This window comes from Coffea eugenioides, chromosome 8 (assembly GCF_003713205.1).
Source record: "Coffea eugenioides isolate CCC68of chromosome 8, Ceug_1.0, whole genome shotgun sequence".
Lineage (NCBI taxonomy): Eukaryota > Viridiplantae > Streptophyta > Magnoliopsida > Gentianales > Rubiaceae > Coffea > Coffea eugenioides.
The window spans coordinates 74,805-94,831 of NC_040042.1; the positions used below are offsets into that span (position 1 = coordinate 74,805).

The 20,027-nt window shown below is 34.2% G+C and overlaps 2 protein-coding genes across 2 annotated transcripts; one reads left to right on the top strand and one right to left on the bottom strand.

Annotated features, from left to right (window-relative positions):
• The first annotated feature begins 643 nt into the window (after positions 1–643).
• On the top strand, positions 644–5,635 carry LOC113779036 (Golgi SNAP receptor complex member 1-1). The gene is made up of 5 exons (XM_027324444.1): positions 644–959; positions 2,553–2,783; positions 3,638–3,805; positions 4,987–5,100; positions 5,378–5,635. Exons 1-5 carry the CDS (start codon positions 921–923, stop codon positions 5,489–5,491), a joined length of 666 nt encoding a protein of 221 aa, XP_027180245.1. The 5' UTR covers positions 644–920; the 3' UTR covers positions 5,492–5,635.
• A 3,032-nt stretch (positions 5,636–8,667) lies between these two features.
• On the bottom strand, positions 8,668–12,228 carry LOC113780946. Its single transcript, XM_027326734.1, has 4 exons — positions 11,778–12,228; positions 10,147–10,475; positions 9,733–9,894; positions 8,668–9,160 (listed from the first exon to the last, which is right to left on the bottom strand). Exons 1-3 carry the CDS (start codon positions 12,132–12,134, stop codon positions 9,819–9,821), a joined length of 762 nt encoding a protein of 253 aa, XP_027182535.1. The 5' UTR covers positions 12,135–12,228; the 3' UTR covers positions 8,668–9,160; positions 9,733–9,818.
• Positions 12,229–20,027: the final 7,799 nt, after the last annotated feature.

Consider the following 20,027-nt stretch of genomic DNA (forward strand, 5'->3'; position numbering starts at 1 on the left):
ATTATGCTTATTGGAGGTCGAATCTTAGTGAAGCACGTCAACTGTGGGCAACAATTCAGTTTAATGCCCTATAAAAGTCGCGAGTTTGAAGTTTCAACTTCAAAAAAGATTCTAAAGGGTGAAATGCTTCTCAACTGGGGAATGGATCCTCAGAGGTTGAAGTGAACTTAAACTATTATTGTATCTCCTAGTTACGATCTACTCTGTGTGAGCCTCCCCATGCATCGCACTTTTGAAGCAAGCTGAGTTTGTTCTCATTATAGGACTCAAAAACAGTGCGTAAAGTATCTGGGTTTCTAGCATTTGGTACATGTAAGATCTCAATCTACAGTCTTCTATAGGACAAAAGCAATACCAAGCGGGAGAATAGCAAGAACTGAATTTTTTTTTCAAAAAAAAAAATTCAGGGGTAAGAAGAACAGCAAGAATTGATGGCAATACCATAGGCTAGAAATATATGGGTACCACTTGGTATAGTATAGGGTATTACTACTTCCATCAGTTCTCTTTTACTTCAATTTCACGGCGCGAACGCTATTAATTTACCAGTTTTCAATTACGACCAACTCTTGCGGCCACTGACTCACCCCCACGGGCCAAACGAAAAATGATACGATAACAATAATAAAAATTGCATCAAATCTATAACAATAATAACAATTCATTTTCTTTCTTTTTTTTTTTTTTTCTGGTCTAGCATCAAATCTAATCTTGCATCGGGTGAATTGCGCCCCACCTCTATCAATCTTCAGTCTCTGCCAAATTCTGGTGGAAGATCGACGATCTTCTCCTCCGATCCAAATAGTTTAGAAACTAAAAAGCGAAAGCTTTCCTTTTCCCCCAGCAGCAATAATAAGAAATACAAACAAAAACAAGCCAAAGGCGAATAACTTGGGTTTTAGATTGAATTCTCGTCATACATGGATCCGCCAAGCTCTTGGGACTCTCTGCGGAAACAGGTTCGAGACTCATTTCATATTTATTCATTTGTTGTCAATTTCAATCGAGCCCCTTTCTTTCTTAGATTCAAATCTATTTATCCTTTTTTTTAAATTCCTTTCATTGCGATTTATAACTAGGTCCTTGCAGTTTATGGTACTTGGATTAGGTTGAATTTGATGCGTTGATATGTTCTATCCGCAATTCGAAGAGGAGTTGTTTGTTTCAAATCACCCGTATCGGAAATACGATCAGGGGTTTTATTAGGAATGGTTGTAGCAACTCCCCTCATTCGTTACCTTACAGACATCTAAGTACCGCTACAATTAGACAAACGGACCATCACATTTTGTCTCTTTTTGCATTTCATAGTATTGTTTGCACTAAATAGGGAGCGATGTGAGATGCTTTGGCAGATTTCCCTTACATCTAATCTGAGAAAACAAGTCTTCCGTTCTTCAAAAACCAGAATACGTCGCTACAGATTTCCTGCATCTAAGCTCTTTATTGTACTGTTCGATGAGATTATTGCTTTTCCTCTTTATTCTGGAAGTGCAATGCACCCAAGATGGATCCCCCATTACTAATTTTCTGGACTTCAATTTGTGGTGCATCTGACTGTCTTACAACCAAAAACTTCTGCATGCTTTCCAACTTCCAAGGGCTGGCCCTTCCTGACAGTGCTAGCATTTCTCTTTAAAAGATATTTGAGGTTCAATCTTTCATAAAACAAGTCAAATGCATGTTTCATCAAAATTTGGGTCCTAGGATATTTGATGGGCTTAAAAAACACTTACAAAAGGTACTCCCGAGAGCATGTAAATAGGTGTTTGTGACATGGCTTGTCTTTAATGAACATGGTTTCCCAAATGCTTAAAATAGAATTGGTTTTTGTAGATTATTCTGCTGTTTAGAGATAATATAATCCAGTTCCGAATCATTCTTAACTGTATCCTAGGAGATTCTTCATATAATGAATTGATATGGGTATTCTAATTTGATGCAAAATGTATATGCTTTCTTAAAGAGATTCTTTGAAGACATTTTTTTTTTAACGCATACCTGTCCAATCTTATCCTCATATTGCCTCATTTAAAAAAAAAAAAAAAGAATACTAATGACAATAATCCAGATCTGCATGTCTGCTTTTCTTAAGCACATGTGGCAGGCTTTTAGCAAGTCTTCTTGTTTATGATGAACTAGTTAGTTTTGGCAAAGGTAATGCCTATCTGTTGTAGAGTATTGTTTCATTAATTGTAGGTTCTCATTTGTACTTAAAAACTTGCCTTCAGGATATGCATCGTGTTTTAGTTTTCTAATTTTTTCTTTCTTTTTATTCGTTATTCTGCAGTAGATCTATATTTATTTGGATCTTAAGTGTTCATCAATTCATAACATTCACTATAGTAAAATATTGATCTTCACATGTCCAATTTCTCATATTCAATTGACTCAAGCCTAGGGAGATTCATTTTATTGTTCTTTTAATAGATTTTGAAAAACTTTTCCTATGATTTTCCTTTCATGCAACCAGAAGAAAGCTTAAATTTTATTTGCATTTGTTTAATGGTTTTGATGAACTTTACCATTTGGTTTCTCTTTTCCATAACCAGGCAAGGAAGCTGGAAGCACAATTGGATGAGCAGATGCATTTGTATCGTAAATTAGTTGCTACAAAGATTGATAGCACTAGTGACAGTGATCTTGAATCTGGAATAGATCAATTGCTCAAACATCTTCATCAAGTGAATTTGCAAATGCAAGCTTGGGTTTCATCAGGAGGATCAGAAATATTTTCTCATACATTAACTCGACATCAAGAAATTCTTCAAGATCTTACTCAGGTCTTTAAGTTCATAAAATCTTACTTCTGCATTTGATTGGAGGAGAATGCATCAATGCATTCACCATCTATATAGGAAGTTGAGAAATGAACTGTTGTTCCTAAGCCCAATCAGTGTTCGTCAAGCTGCAGAAATGCTTATCTATATGGGATGTTGAACAATTAATCGGTCTTTTCTAAGCCTACTCAGTGTTCTCAAAAATGCTGATTCTATGTATTCCTTTTTGTAATCTCATACGTGCATCACTATTATATTTATTTAACCTGTTCCACCTGAGAATGTGGAAGGTCAAGGACTCAGATATCTGAACTAAATTTTCAAATTATTGAGCTAAAATCAGAAGAGGTATTCTTGCTCATAAATATTTTTAAAATCCTTTTTGTAAGACTGAAATTAATTATGTTAAGCACTTTGACTCATGTCCTCCAAGGGATCATTGTGGATATCGATGAGCAGATAATAAAATGTAATATAAATTTGTGACAGTACACAATAGATCCTTAATATTAAATATGTCAACTTACGCATTCCAAATATAATGGCTAACTACAAGCTTTACTTAATGGCTCGAAGTACACATTTACGTATTCTACGTTCTTTCTGAGCTTTATTATGCAAGTTTATGTTTTCATAAAAATATGTATGTACAAAACAGGTAATTTGTCAGACTAGGAGCCTCTCATAATTTTTGTTCTCATCGTTTCAAAACTCACTGTTCATGTCGCTAGCTTTGAAGTATGCATACAGGCATTGAAGTAAGTTAGGCTGATTTGAAACTTGTATTAAACCATCAGGCATTGCCATTTTCATGATGCTTAACTAAATGTAAATTTCAATATGCTCCGTGTTTGTAGGAGTTTAACCGGCTGCGCTCCAGTCACAGAGCTAAGAAAGAGCATGCTTCATTGCTAGAGGATTTCAGGGAGTTTGATCGGACAAGATTAGACTTGGAAGATGGTGGTGGTTCTTATGAGCAAGCCCTACTAAAGGAGCGTGCATCTGTTACTAGGAGTACAGGGCAGGTAAGAAGCAATCCTTTTATCCCTACCATTTAATCTGATGAAACATCTGCAGTTTTTTTGCACATTGATTAAGTAACCCTTTCAATTCTTCTAGATTTACAAAGAAATGTATAATTTTGTCAGTGTTAGAGCAACAAATAGTGCAGAGCCGACAAATTTGTTTGCTAGCAAAAATGTTTTGCAGTACCTTTATTGTTGGTGTGCAAGCCCAGATGAGTGTTCTGCAGATGCATTTAATTTGGAGTAAAAAGCTAAAAATTCTGTAAGTACAAATATGATGGATTTGGTGAGTATCATTTAGCAGAAAAAGCTGGGGAAAATAATTCTGCTTATTTGGAATCATACTTTGGTTTGAAATTCTTGGGCTGGTTGTGCTTGCTTGGTTTTAGATTGGATTGAATGCTAAATTCTTTTAAGGAGCTTGAAGTTTGATGTTTATAAGACATATTTGGGGAATTTGAGCTTTTAACCTATTCAGCATTTCCATTCCTAGTTTTCAATGTATTGTTTTTGAGTAATGATGTAGACTTTTGGTCCTCAAGTGTTGTTGAAGTTTCCCTTTGCTGACAGATGGTTAGGTATAAAAGAAAGATCCTGCTGGTACAGAAGCAGCATTCCTTGTTACTGCAGGATTGAATAAGTAGCATTCCTTGCTCCGTGCAAGTGAGATTCTTGGCTATTGAATAAGTAGATAGAAGTGAATAGACAAGCTGCTTGAAAAGATTATGGGCATTTTGGAATTCTATGTCATGGCTGTCTACTTTCAGCAGTAACAGACTTTGGTTTGTAACTGCAGTGTTTTTGTGTTATTAGACTAGCAAAATAAAAGGAATTTCTTGTAGTATCTACAACTGCTCAGGTGTCTAGTGGTAGTTTGGTTGACATGCAAGGAAGGCAAATCTAATCAACCTTTTACTTTAGTTGTAGTAAAATAGTCTGTTAAAACTAACACTGGGAGAATTAGTTGTAGTAAAATGTAGGCAAACATACTTGCACATTCCCCAGATAAAATTTAAGAATTTTCACCCACTTGCTATTGACTAACCTAATGTAGTTATATTGCTGAAATTTGGGCTTCCATTTTATAGTTTGGGAGATTTTGTTTGAAGTTCTTGATCCATCTGCCTCCACCAAGTATTTCTCATAAAAAAGGTTCATATTTAATTGAGTCTCTTTTACAGATGGACACCGTCATCTCTCAAGCTCAAGAAACCCTTAAAACTCTCATGTTTCAACGGTCTACATTTGGGGGCATTAACTCAAAGCTTAGTAATATTGGCAGCCGCCTTCCAACAGTAAGAAACCTTATTATTACTTTAATGGTTACATGTTGCTTTTACTTGCTATTAACTGGATCTTTGAAGAGCTAGGGGAAGGTGAACTGCTTCTATGTTAATGGCATGATAATAAACTAGCTGCTGTTTTTCAACTTTAGTGAAATTAAATACATGCAAGAATTTAGGCCATTACATGATTCTCTAGGAGAAATCATGTTGGATAAGTTTCGGAGCCAGTAATGGTTCTTTGACTAGACTATGTACCAGTTTCACTGATGCCTGTGCATCTTTGCAGGTCAACCATATACTTTCAGCCATTAAGAAGAAAAAGTCGATGGATACCATCATCCTCTCATTAGTTGCCGCTGTCTGCACGTTTTTAATCCTGATTTATTGGTTAACAAAATAGCAAGCAATCTGCTTTCTCATTCGGGTGCCTTGTAGCATGTTTTTCAGTATATTGTATTGATTGTACATGCCGTCTGGTTTGTCAATAAATTTTTTGCAGGGTGTGTTAGTATAATTATATGCAATGGCTATTAACTTGAGACCCTCCCTCCCTCCCTCTTATCTTTCTCTGTTGGTTATTCTTAAGGATTGCTCATGGAAAGGGATATTGGACAGCATTTTAGGTACTTTTTGGGATGCTCCTTTTTTTTGGGTGGGCGGATTTTGGTTTCACCAAGCATGTCGTTGCTGAACCTTTAAAGCTATTAGTTGTTTTGAGATTTGATGGTTTTCTAACTAACTAGGTTAAATGGAGGTGGTATAAGTTTTTTGTAGATGTTATGCCTTGCTGGCAAAAGCTAGACATGTTTTTTAAAGTTTGTTGTTGCCTACATTGTGTGTTATATATTAGAAACTTAGTTTATTTTTAGTATGTTGTGTCGTTCTGTTCTTTGTTGCTTAAAGCTGATCCATGCAGGCTTTCTTTGGCTAAAAGCTGGTTTTTTTGAGACGTTTCGGCTAGCTTTCTACGTACTCGGTTGACTATATGGTACAGTGCTGCAGTCTAATTTTTGCTTCAAAACTTCTCAAACATAAAGGCATTACGGCCCGTTTTGACAAATGAGTTTTTTTTGAGTATTTATCTAAAATTTTACTGTAACTTACTGTAGATGTTACAGGTGAACTTTTTTTTTTTCCTTTTTTCTTCTTTTCTTTCTTTTTTCTTTTCTTTCCTCTCTTTCTTCTTCGCCTTCCCCCTTCCCCTCTCCTTCCCCGCCACCTCTCCCTCCCAGTGGATTTGCCAACAATAGAAACAATTTTTTTTTTTGCATTTTTTCTCTCTCCCCCTCTTCCCCTCCCCTCCCGACCAGATCAAGCTTGCCTTTTGGATCGCTCGACTAGATCGGGTAAGGGGGAGGGTGGCGAGTGAAAGGGGAGAGGGAGAGAGAAAATTTAAAAAAAAAAGAAAAAAAAAAAGAGGTGGTCGACGCCGGCCGGTCTAGGCTGGCAGCAGAAGTGGTGGTGGGTTGAGGTGGAAGAAGAAAGGAGGAAGGAAAATTTTTTTATGTGTTTTGGATATTTTAAAGTGTGTAATTTAAAATTTTTAAGAAGTTTTTTTAATGTTGCTGTAATTAAAATTGTTAAGAAACTGGTAAAAGACAAACTTGGCAAATGAAAGAAAAGTCAACACATTTGCTGAAGGAAATAGCTATTTGATTGTGATCAGGATGAGAATTCTTTACGTGCCCAACCAACGATCAATCCGTTTAGACTGCATTGTCTGGGAGTGCTTTAAGAAAAACCAATGTTGTCAAAATTCGGAATCGAAAATGGCCTTATTCTACATAGGATCATTAGGATCATTTTCTTCATCCTTCTCTCCCTCCCCTCCCCCCTCTCCCTTCTCCTCTCTCTCCTCTTCTTCCATCACAAAGGCTCAACTTTCCTCTCTCTCCCCACTACTCTTGCTCTTCTCCCAATCGATATTCGAATCTGAGGAAGGCAGATCTACTGCCATGATGGGTTTCTTTTTCTAGAGATTTGCACTCAAAATTGTAGTAGATCCAAAACACTGGCAGTCAATTATGTCTAATTCTTGCTGCCATGATGTCTCTTTTAATGGCTAAGAAGGATTTGCACTTACGGGGCTATACTAATGCTGATTGATCATAAATTCAAGTGCATAATATGAAGAGAAATGTTTCAATAACATATTTAGGTTTTGATGTTGATTTGCTATGGATTCTGGTTTGTTTGATTTGTTATACCACATGAAATCAAATGTGAAATTTGAATTATGATCATTGAATTTCTTGAGATTGTTCCATCATCACCAATTGGCGAAGAACTTGGTGTAGACTGAGAAAGAGGACTGGGAATTCTGTTGAGTAGCAAAGACACAGAGATGATGCAAAATAATAATAATAATAAAAATGAGTTTATTCCTATAGCAATGCAATTGCTACCAAACACGTATTTACACCAAAGAAAATCCCTCAAAAACCCATTGTCATTGAGGGGTTATAGTTATTGCCATTCCTGAGTTTGAACCCTGTATTTCTCACGCCAGCAATGAATGCTTTGCCTCCCCACCTAATATGCACACATTTATTTACTTCATTTCACTATTTTTTTAATCCTCGCATCCCTCCTCACGCCATTCTGATCTCTAACTGATAGATATAGAAACACTTAAGTGTGTTTGGATAAGAGTTTATTTGAAATATTATTTAGAAAATCACTATAACACTTTTTGCGATGTGATGTGCGACAAATAAAAAGATGATTAAGAAGATAAAAAGTTATGTTGGAAAATATATTTGTAATAAAAGTAAATAATTTCTCTATCCTCCTTATTCACTCCCCTGTCTTGCAGCACACGCAGCAAACTACACAATAATTATTTATTTCTCTATTTCTCTTTCTATCTTATACAACTCAATTTGTTTAAAATATTATGTGCTTTTTGTGTATCGTGACTTTTTAAAAATAATTATTTTGCTTGTCCTTACATGATTTCTAAATATTTTATTAATTTTATTTTCAAAAGTTTTCATCATTTTATGATGAAGTATAATCTTATAGCCGTAAAGATGCTTTAAATTGATTTGCATCAGTTATTAGTATTCTTAATTATAATAGTTTAACGAAACACTTCTAATATTTTTAAAATTTGTTTTAGGTTTATTCTAAAATATCCCCTCAAAAAAATTTTCTTCTCCCTCTGCCCTCTTGATGGTTCAATTGCAACAATTCCCCCATGATATTACGTGTTTCATAATCATGTGCAATTAGCAAGGAATGCCCAGTTTTTTATTAAATTGGTCATGTGCAAAACACATGATGCCATGAAAAGACCGAATTACCCCCACAGAAGCTTTATATCTAGATCCTCGGCTTTTCTTCCATAGATCTCTCCGACCATTTTCCTACACAGCCCAACTACGAGATGTTGGAATACTTTGCGCGCTTCTACTACAGATTTAGAGGTAGCATTGAAGTCACTCTAAATTTCCTCTCCAGCAAAAATTTTGCAACCTAGAAACCAAAATTGATTAAATTTTTGAAGTTCTTTTAGTCTGGAGATTGCTTGATAGAATTGCTGATGAGAAAAACGAAATGTATCCCGTACTGGAATTGGATGGAATAGATAATGGCATTTCTAAGTCACTGTCACAATCAAATCGATTGTCAGCCACTTTACAAAACTACTAGTACTAAATTAAGGGTTCTCTAAAGCAATCAGGCAAATATCGTATCCACACACATGTAAAATTAATAGCTTCGAATGACTCAGAAACAACATAAGCTTCATTCAACTGAACCGGAAATGTATCAGTTGAGCCATTTGACACTCAAGGTTGAGGATTCCTTGAGACGCAAATGATTTCTTCCAAGTATAGTCTGACAGCAACATGCTGCCATAGAGGGAAAAGTACCCGAATTCTTCCTCTGCCAGGAAACTTCTGCTGGGAGGGAAAGAATGAAATTTTCCATCTCCCTCGAGAGAATTGAGTGTCCTACTGCCAACTTCAGAAGCTATTCACGGATCTATCAGAAGTTTCATTTAAGTTTATAGTCCTTGATGCATGATTGGACAAAGATCACGACCACAATGTGAAGCTGTCAACTGCAAATACATACTACAACATCAGAATGAGCTTAATGAGTCGTTTAACTAATCATTGTGTTCTCTATACAACAAAAGATTGTCACTTTTCATGGTGCAGATTTTGATAGGGAGTGCTGCTATTGGATGTGACATTTAACATGACAAACACCAATCGAAGTAGCGATTATAATGAGTCTTGGTCATACTCGTTCTTAGGAAAAGATCGAAAATGCAAAGAACAAAGAAAGAAGTTAATGGATGAGAGAGTAAAAGTACCAAAACTGAAATTTTCTTCCACCAACTCAAGATAGTCATGAACATAATGCAAATAAAAAGTGAGACTCATTTCCTGGGACAACCACTCCACGCTGCATATAAGTTACAACTTGGCATATACAAGTGGACAAATTAGACAACTAAATCACTATGGTTTTGCAAAATATTCTTTACTGACACCTAGTCCACATTTCAATTGATTCAGATGATGCATTAATGTAGAAGCATAAATAGTACCAACTCGAATCCGGTACAGACTTTATAGACAAAAGTTGGACAATGGCAGTCTAACAGAAGAAAGACAAAAATCATACCTCTATGTTTCGAAGAACTTTTTAACTTTTCCAAGCCAATTAATGAGCTCACCCTTATCCTTGTTCATCATGTACTCGTGCAAAAATTAGGAAAGGTCATCATTTACTCCCCTTGTCCTCAGAAACTCATAAAGTCCACTCGCCAGTGCAAGTTTCAAACCCCTGAAGAAAATAAACACAATCCCAGTGTTGCCACAAAGCCTCAATTGGTGAGACGATCAACATAATTTTTATTATTGATCAAAGGAACCAACTTACAGGAAGCACAAGATTTTGGACCCAAAAAAAGAAAAAGGGAGCAAGACCTGATGTTTTATCATCACCACCTCATAAATGGCCCGTTATCATCAAATGGTTCAGTAATTTTGAGAAGCATTAAGGTATTACACTTCAAAGAAAGAAACTGTGTCATACCTGACATTAGGTCCCATATAAGGCCCAATTGGTGAATTGTCACGTCTGAATATGTACACTTTCTGAATTTCTAAGGAGTCTGGCCAGGCTGAGCATACCAACTCCAACAACTCATTTCCATCCCCCTTCCATATGTCAACCAGCAAGCTAATATGAAGACGCACATCTTCCCCGCTGCATTCAGCAGCAGACGGTGGGGAGCAAACTGAGCCGTCAAACATTGTAGCTTCAATTTTAATGTGCTCATCCTCAGTAGATTTGCCTCTCAAGGTGATCCACTGCTCACCAGGTCGATCTTCTACTGTAAAGCCATTGTATTCTGTAACAGGCTATTGAAAATAATCAAAGAAAACAGAAATTAGAATTCCTTAGTTCCTTGAGAAATGGAGAACAATGATTAACGTTTGAACAAACTGCAGATATACGGGAGGAAAAAATGTATATAGTTTAAGGAAGTTGGATAGATTACCTTCAGTGTAAAATGAAAGTATTAATATCTGGTCTTAGTATCATTCTATGGTGCTTCAGTTTGGTAAAATAACCTTAATAGCAGCCATTAACTTAAGTTAACCCAAGACAAACAAAACATTCCATTCATCCAACAACAGACAGTAAGATTATTCAGATTTTTTTTTTCTTTTTTGGGTCTTGTCCCTCAAATGGGACCTGGAGATTTAAGCACTTGCATAAGAAAACATTTAGGCATTAAACATTACACTATCGTTCAAAGATTAGGAGCATTCTTTTCAGCCTACAGAAACGTCCATGGTGAATAATACAATCCTGTTCATGATCAATCTGGAGAGAATATACTCAATATCAGTTGAACTAATGTTTTTTATGAGATTTAAGTGTTTGGCCTCCTTGATTGATGAGAAATGTCCATGGTGAATAATACAATCCTTTTCATAACCAATCTGGAAAGAATTTACTCAGTATCAGTTGAACTAATGTTTTTGATGAGGTTTAAGTGTTTGGCCTCCTTGATTGCTACAAGTCCACACGAAATGTGAATGCATGTCGAATTGTAAATGTAGGTACTCGTAGACAGAGAAACTGAATCCAACACCGTACCCTTTGTTCAACAAAGAAGTCAATGTGGTTTAGTCTTATTAGTTGACGTGGACCGATATACAAATCGTACATTCAGCGAGATTAAGTGATGCTTTTTCACTTTAAAGAAGGTTTTCAATTCTAACATCTGTTTTTTTTCCCCTTATACCTCTGTGGCTTACCCCCTGAGATTGGTTGGGGACAACAAGATTTTTTTTTTTTTTTTTTTTTGAGGGAAAGCACCAAGATTGAGACAGTTCCGAACTTTTATCACAAGTCGGACTTTTCCATTATTACTGGACTAGGAAACAAAAGGGAAAAGAGAGACACAGAGAGAGGGAAAGAGCAATACTGAATGACAGAACAAAACAGTCATTATCTTCTGGAGCAACACAATACACAGAAACATGCTCAGATTGATGAATTGGAGTATCACCTTAAAAAGATTGATTTTTCTTCTGTAGTGTAAAATAAAAGAAGCAGACACAAAACAAAACAAGAAAAAAAAAAAGCGATTTTGCAGAAAAATACTAGAAAAGGATACACGAAATGAATGGGGGCGTGAGAGTTGCCTTTACCTGGTGCGGCGGGTGATATAGGGAGCGGTGGTGGATGTGAGCGGCTAGAAGTCTGAGGATATTGGATTCGAATGGAGGCGGAGAATTTGTAGCGGCTGCCGCTGGAGTCTCAATCTTATTCCCGCCGCTGCTGTGGCAATACCTTTGCAGATTAGCTGATCTCACTAGTAACATTCCTAACTTGGGTTTGTCAGTGGTAAAATTCCTAATGCTCCCAGTCCCAGTAGTAGTGGTGGTAATAGTAGTATTACATGGTAATACTAAAATTTGCTGCCGGAAGTAGCAACTCTGGTACTGGCGAAACAGCGATAGCAGCGGTACTTTTCGCCAAGAACAAGTATGGAGAAATCCAACCATGTTTGTTTTTCCAATTTCCTCAAATGTTTGTGCTTCAAAACTCCAGGACAGGAGAGGGTTTTATCACCCCCGCCTTTATTCCTTATTGCGCCTGTTGCCGCCACCATCAATTTTTCCCACCTAAAGAAACACTACGACGAGAACATTAGAACAGGACTGCCAATTGGATCGGATCAATTCCAATTCGGCCCATTTGACCCGAAAAAATTCACTGAGCCTGAGTTTTAATTGGGCTGGATAGAGTTTGTGCCTAAATATTACAGCTAAATTAAATATAAGTTTAGTTTGAATCATACTAGTCTCTTGTTCGATTAAAATCCGATTCATATATGAGTATAATTATATATGTAATATATATATAATAATATCTATAATTTATAATTATATTTATTACGATATAAAATGATAATATATATAAACTTTTATTAATTCATAATTATAAAATATATATTATATATAATTATGAATTTAAACCAAACTCGATTTGAACCTAAAACTCATATAATAGTCTGAGTTAAGCCTTGAGCTTTTAATATGAACCCAAAATCCGAAAGATCAAAACCCAAAAATTCATATAAATTATGCATCAAGTTTGAACTTATTAAAATCTCACTCAAAAAGTCCAATTGACACCCCTACATGAGAAATGCCAAAAATAGAGACTTTTTTCAAGTTTATCATTTTCATTGTTTTTTCTCTGATGATAATTATTTCACCATCATAATTCATAGGGTTAATTACGTCCATCACCTTTGAGGTTTAATCAAATTACATTTACCACGCTGTGAGTGACAGCGTCAAACCCAACCCAACCCTCCTCAGAAAACTACATTTACCTCCATTCAGGTGTGTTCAAATTACCCAAATAAAAAAAAAAAAAAAGGTTTTGTAGTTTGTCCAAAGAAAGCAAATTTACCCTTTGAATAGTTAAATGTTCATAAGAAATTTCCATAATGTCCAAGAAATAATGAAACCTAAACTGAAAGAAAACAATTACGAACTATTAAAAAAATGAAAAATAAAAGAAAAATTAAGAAATTTTCTTCCCTTCTCTCTCTCTCTCCATTATTTTTTCCCCTTCTGCCCACGATTTGTCTAGCAACGACTACACTTTCTCAACCCATTCTTTCCGTGAAACATCATTCATTACATTTAGATATATAATTTGATAGGATAACATAACTTAGCCAGACTTTTATGATCTTTTATCCATAATACATTAAATCTTTTATTCTTAATTCTATACAAGCGTCCTTGTTGGGTTTAATTCTAATTTTTAAATGGAGGCCTTTGTACAAAATTTAATGCTTAGAGTTGGATTTAGAATAGATTTTTTTTTTAAAGAGAATTTGATTATTTGCATATTGAGATAGGAAAAGGTTTGATACAATGAAGTTGAAGTTTTGATTACATTAGTTAGAACTTTTAGGGAGAGAAGAATGGTTGGACGAATGATTAGTAATTAATTGGTATTTTGAGAATTTCTTGAAAAATTATGTTTCAGTTGATACAAATTATGCAATTGACTATTGAAAATGTTTATTTAATAAAAATTTTGATATCTATACAATATATAAAGGGAGAGCAACACTATATGGTGTAAACTTATAGTGTCACATTTTTAAAATTTTAATATACCATTAATTGTATAAGGGCAAATTAGTCCTAATATATTAACGAAAAAAACACCCCACAATAAGCAAAGAGTTATTCCTTTGAGATCAAATTACAACTTTCTCGCACTAATTCCCTCACAATTCCACTTTTTCCCCATGATTATTTAAATACAATAGCTTCCTCTAAAGTAGTAATTAAATTTTTCAGATAAATACGTATATGTCTACCATGATATGTAACTTAATATGAAAAAAATAATCATACATTTTCTTGAAATAAGCACACACCTAAAGTGTACTAAAAGCACTAGTTTAAATTATTGGACTAATCTGGACAAACTACATGGTTAATTAGGTTATTCAGACTAACCTCGTGAGAGGTATATGTGTTTTGGACAAACCTAACGGAGGGAAATATAATCAACTCAATTTGCAAAATGATATTTTAGGGCTTTCAAGTATATATTTTGCCGATATAAGCAGTATCTCTTACGGCAGTTGTTGCGAGTGGGCCTTTGATAAATGTTTTACCATTCAAGGTTAACTGTAGCTTGACCAAACTAGAGAGTAGGTTTCGTAATTTGGCTAAACCTCAAGGGATATAGATGCAATTAAACTTAATTCATAAGGAAATGGATGTAGAATGTCAATGAAGTTTTTTTTTTTTTTAATCTTTGATTCTAAATAACCTAATTTAACTTATTATTAAATATTTTTTGAAAATCCATATTTTTTTAAGTAAGATGGGTAGTGAATTTGAAAAAAGAACCAAATTCATTAAAAGAAACTTTTAGGTTTTAGAGTTTTCTTTTGGAAGTGTATAGTTAATTCATGAAAGTATCTAAATGTAAGAGATGTAATAATTATGATTGTATATATTTATATGGTAATTTGTGTGTAATTTAGGTACGCTAACTAGTACTGAACATCCGTTAAAAATTCAAAAAAAAATTATCGTGATCTTATGTGTCAAATAAGGCAATTAATGGGGGAGAGTTAGCGATACTGTCAAAGCAATTTCTTGCCAAAGTAATTTTGTTCAAAGTGCCTAGATTACCCTTAATTAGTCAATCACTTTAACATTTCATCTACCTTTGTCGGCCCCACAAATAGATCCTACGGGGGAATTGATGGGAATTGAACCATTATTAGGTCATACGGGTGCACTAATCACTCGTATATATTTTTTTGAAGAAACCACATATTGTGCACAATTGATGGAAGGTAAGATTTGAACTCTTAACCTCGCATCCCACCAAGCTTTAAAGTTTTGGTGATGGCGAACAACCAAAGTTGTTGGTTTCTAAAGTGATTAATCCATTGCCAACTTTTTGCAGCTCCAACATTGATAAGAATGATAACCCGCTGGTAGATTATGTCAAAGCAATCTTTACGTCACAAGCAACATAAATTACAATACCAACCTAATTGAAAAACTTGACAGATGAACTGGACTGTTAATCAAACCCGAGCACAATCTCAGTTTACAGTCCCAGGGCCCCAACTCCTTTTTTTTTTATTTTAGACCAAAGTAACAATTTTTATACCAAAATTTCACTCTATTATCGGTTTCTGTGATTACTAGTACTATCAAATAACCCCCAAATAAATAACTTTCATATTCTTTGTTCAGTTCAATGAATGAAAAAGCAAAACAAGAACACGTATTTATTAGTTTTGTTTTGCCATCTAAGAAGATTAAAAAAATTCGTGAATATATGAATACCAACTTTCAGATATAAGAGGATCTTCGGGACCGAAATTATGGATGTTATAAGACAAAGTAAAACGATAGAGAGTCGGAGGCAGCGGGAAATAGGCAGTCAAAAGATAGAAGAGACTAGGGATGGGTCAAAGGTGTTTGGCGGGTTCATTAAGCAAATGGAATGCTTTTGGCTATTGACTTAGAGGAGGGCAATTTGGGTATTTCATTATAAAATTGCTCTGGCAGAAAATTTTCTATTCTGACAATATCACCAGTTATAGGCGAGGGTTGGTTGAGTGATAAAGCGAAAGAAATTATAAGTGTAAAATATTAGGTTCAAAACCTCCAACTTATAGAAAAAGAGGGAGGGGCAGTCAAATTGCTTTTTTTTCGTACATAGTACTATGACTAAGGAAATATTTGGAATGAAGGAATTGAATAAAAAAAAAAATTGAAGGAATTTGATTTTTCTTATTTGGGTCTTACTAGTACTATGACTTATGCACCATTTGGAATCAAGGAATCAAAGGAAAAATTTTTGAGGAATTTGATTTTTTCTTATTTGGATTGTAGTAGTAATATGAATCAGACATTATTTCGATTGAGGAAATCGAAGGAAAAATAAAGGCAGAGAGTTGGTAGAACTTGATTTTTCTTTTAGATTGAGTTTTATAGCTAGTTTGAGAGGAAGGAAATGAAAAGAAAAAAAAGATTTTAAAAGGATAATAAACATTTTCCATTATTTGAGAGCAAAAATGGAAAGGAAAAGAAAATATTTGAAAAGATTTCACTTCTCTTTATGTTTTGGAAAACCTTCCGCCTAAAGTTGCGCGGAAAAGGAAGACAAGCACGGAAGTTTTAAGTAAGTTTTCGTATATGACAATATTACCCTTAAAACCTTGATACAAAAAATTTTAATCCCTAATGAATCCCTCTATTACAAAATCCTCGCCAAAACACATCATTTCAATTTATCTAACCATTGTCTTCTTCCTCTGAGAAATAGGTGGCCATTTGCAACTATTGTTTTCTCCCTCCGAGAAACAGGTGGCCACTTGTATCCTTCAGCATCTTCAATAGGCTTTTAATCAAGTATATCTCTATTTCATTGTTATTTTCTTTAGCTATTTTTTTATTGAGATGTTGCATTTTGATGGGGAAGACATATTAATTATGTATCTAGAAAGTAGCTTTATTTATATAATAATTTGTTATATCTTTTGGGTTTCTGTGGCTGCATTGAAATTCCACGAGTTCTTATACTACTTTTTAGATTTTAGGGTTACAGAAATTTGTGACTTTGATATACCTTTGATAAAATATATGTATTTTTGCAAAGGATTCTTATGTCCTAAATCAATGAAATAAAGTAATATGTCAAAGAACAAAAACTTTGATTAATATACATGATGTTGATTACATAAATTGAGTGAAAACATAATCACAAAATGAGGAATATTACATTTTAATGTGAAAATGAGGGTGTGATCTATTTGAAAATAGTACACACAGACTGTTGGAGAGTATTATCATCATGTTTTATAATTGGCCACGAATCCCTATTATGGGATATAAATATTTTACATTGCTTTCATGCTCTTGAGTAAAGCTTTTGCAAATAATAAGGTATGTCACGGTGTGAAATTATGGATGACAGTGACTTTTTTAATATTATAGAATGAATCAACTAACATTAGTACATTTAGATGGATAAAGAAGCAAATGATGTTCTAAACAAGTTTCATATTCAATTAAGAAGTCGATAATTAGCTGCTGCTGAGGTTATTTGTCGAGTGACAAAATTGATTATGTCTCGGAGGGTTCGTAGTAGCAATTATGTCGATCGACCTATCAAGTACCAGTCTGTAGAAAGTAAGAATGTACGAGAGGAAATATTGATGCAACTTATAGTAGGTTGCTAAGTTTCTTCACATTTTATCACTTCCATCGCTCACTTGAAACTATTAGCTGCCATTTTCATAAAATACTTAAAGCAGTTATATTCTTAGAAGAATAATTTCTACGATAGCCTACGGGAGAAAAAATACCACTAGAAATCCTTAATAGTGAGAGGTTTTATCCATATTTCAAGGTGATTTTATTTTTTACATAGGTTGAATTTTTAACTTCACATACAAACTCTTATTAAAAATTAATGTACTAAAATATATGTAGGATTGTGTAGGTGCAATTGATGGAAATCATGTTCGTGTCAAGGTGTCCAATGCTGAGATAGCAAGGTATCGTGGTAGGAAAGAGCATCCAACACAAAATATATTGGTTACATGCTCTTTTGATTTAAAATTCACATATGTTCTACCTGGATGGGAAAGGATTGCATCACACTTGAGAATCATAAAAAATGCACTTAATAGAGAAGACAAATTAATTATTCCTAACGGTAATTTTAATTTTTAAAATTTGTTATATGTATAATTGAATAAATTAGTAATCTGTTAAAGTATTTATAGGTAAATTTTACTTTGTTGACGGTGGATTCATATTAAAAAGTGGACTACTTACACCTTATAGAGGGGTTACATACTATTTAAAAGAGTACTCAAATCGATCAGGGGCTTCGAGATTATTGAGAACTTTTCAATCTTTGGTATGCATCATTGTATAATGCAATCGAGAGAGCATTTGGAGTCTTGAAAAAATGCTTTCCAATCATAGGTGATAACTAACCTACGTATGATGTTAATACGCAGTCAAAAATTGTTCTTGCTTGTTGTATTTTGCACAACTTTTTGATTGAAGTAGATCCAGATTTGGAATATATTGATGAAGTAGATATAGAATTGGCGCACCAATCTCCTATTGAGAATGGAAATATTGCATCTACTAGTACTAAAGAAGATTCATCACAAGGCAAATCTTTGGGAAATCAAATAGCCTTGCAAATATCAAATGATTATGTACTTTAAAATTCTTGAATTTAGTGCTGTAAACTTTCTGAATATGTTTTAGCTCTAAACTTCCTAACATGTACTAAATGGTATGTTCAGGTTTTGTTTTGATGCATGCACAATGTTATCAAGATATTGCAATTGTTTAAAATATTTATTTGCTACTAATTGTGCTTACTATCTTATCATTACCATTTAGCATTTGAAATGGGTGAAGATTTGAAGAAAGATCAGGAAGTTAAGAAAGAACACTTAAAATGGACACAATCCATGGATGATGCTTATATCCAATCATTATTGAATCAGCACTATGAAGGGTATCGAGTTGATGGAACATCCACAACAACAGCTTATAACAACATTGTCGAGGAATTGAAGGATAAACTTGGTAAGGATTTCACCAAAGATCGTTTGATGAATTGAATGAAGACACTTAAATTGCATTGCAATGAGTGTTATGACTTGTTTAGAAATGAAAATTTTAGTGGCTTTTCTTGAAGTCTTATGACAAAAACTTGGATTGTTGAACCTGAAGTTTGGGAGCAACTTTTAAAGGTATGTGCTCTTTAAATTTAGTTTTTTTTTTTTTGCTCATTTTCAATTCCTATTGTAACAATACTCCTATTTATTTAGGAAAAATCGGATGCTGAAAAAATGAAAGACAAAACAAATCCATAACTATGATAAATTATAAGAGTTATTTGCTAAGAATCGAGGTACTGGACAAGGTGCTGAAACAGCAAAAGAAACACACAATAGATGGGCCAATGAACCAAATGGTACTGAGTTGGAAAGTTTTATTGACATCGACTATCTTCTTTCTCAAAATTAGATCACTATAGAGAGTTTTGACAACACAACTAAAAATACTGGTATAAAAGTTTTCAAAACTTGCAACAAAAAATTAGTATAATATACGTCATCTGTTCAAGGAAAAAAAAAAAAGAAATCTGCCCATTTTTTATGAAGAACTTGAAATTATAAAAGGTGCACTTGATAATGTTGTTGATGCAATAAGAGAGGAAAATTTTATTTTTCAAAATTCTAGAGAATGCGTGTATATTGAAAACGAGATTTACAAGGAACTAACCAATATTGGAGTTGAAGTGGACTCTATTAATGATTGTTATCTCTTTTGACTTAAAGCCAAGCTAAATCAAGAGCATTTTTTGGTTGTCCAGCAGAAAGGCGCAAGAGCATATTGGGAAAATTGATGCAAATGCATATTGGGAAAATGATGGATGGTCTTCGTCATTCAGCCCCTTTGGATAAAAATAGGAACACAATTCAACATGTAAAATGAGCTGTGCTGACACCTACACATTCTCATTGTTTTGGTCTTTTGGAGATAAAACATGTTTTAGTTATATTTTTTGCATCGGGATGTAAAAGCATGTAGAAAAGCTTTTTGAGTTTTTGTATCAAGATGTAAAAGCATGCAAAATATCTTTTGTAATTATGTAGATCCCTTAATATTTTTGGCTTTAGGATCTGGAATTGGGATTCTACTGTTGTGTATCAGGATGTACTGATATGGAAGTTGTAAACATAACTCTATTGGCATTACTAGTTCTAATGATGTAATGATAATGAAACTATATAGAGTTATTGACATAACTCTATTGTAGTAATTGCTAACTTGTATCTATTGGACCTACGTGAT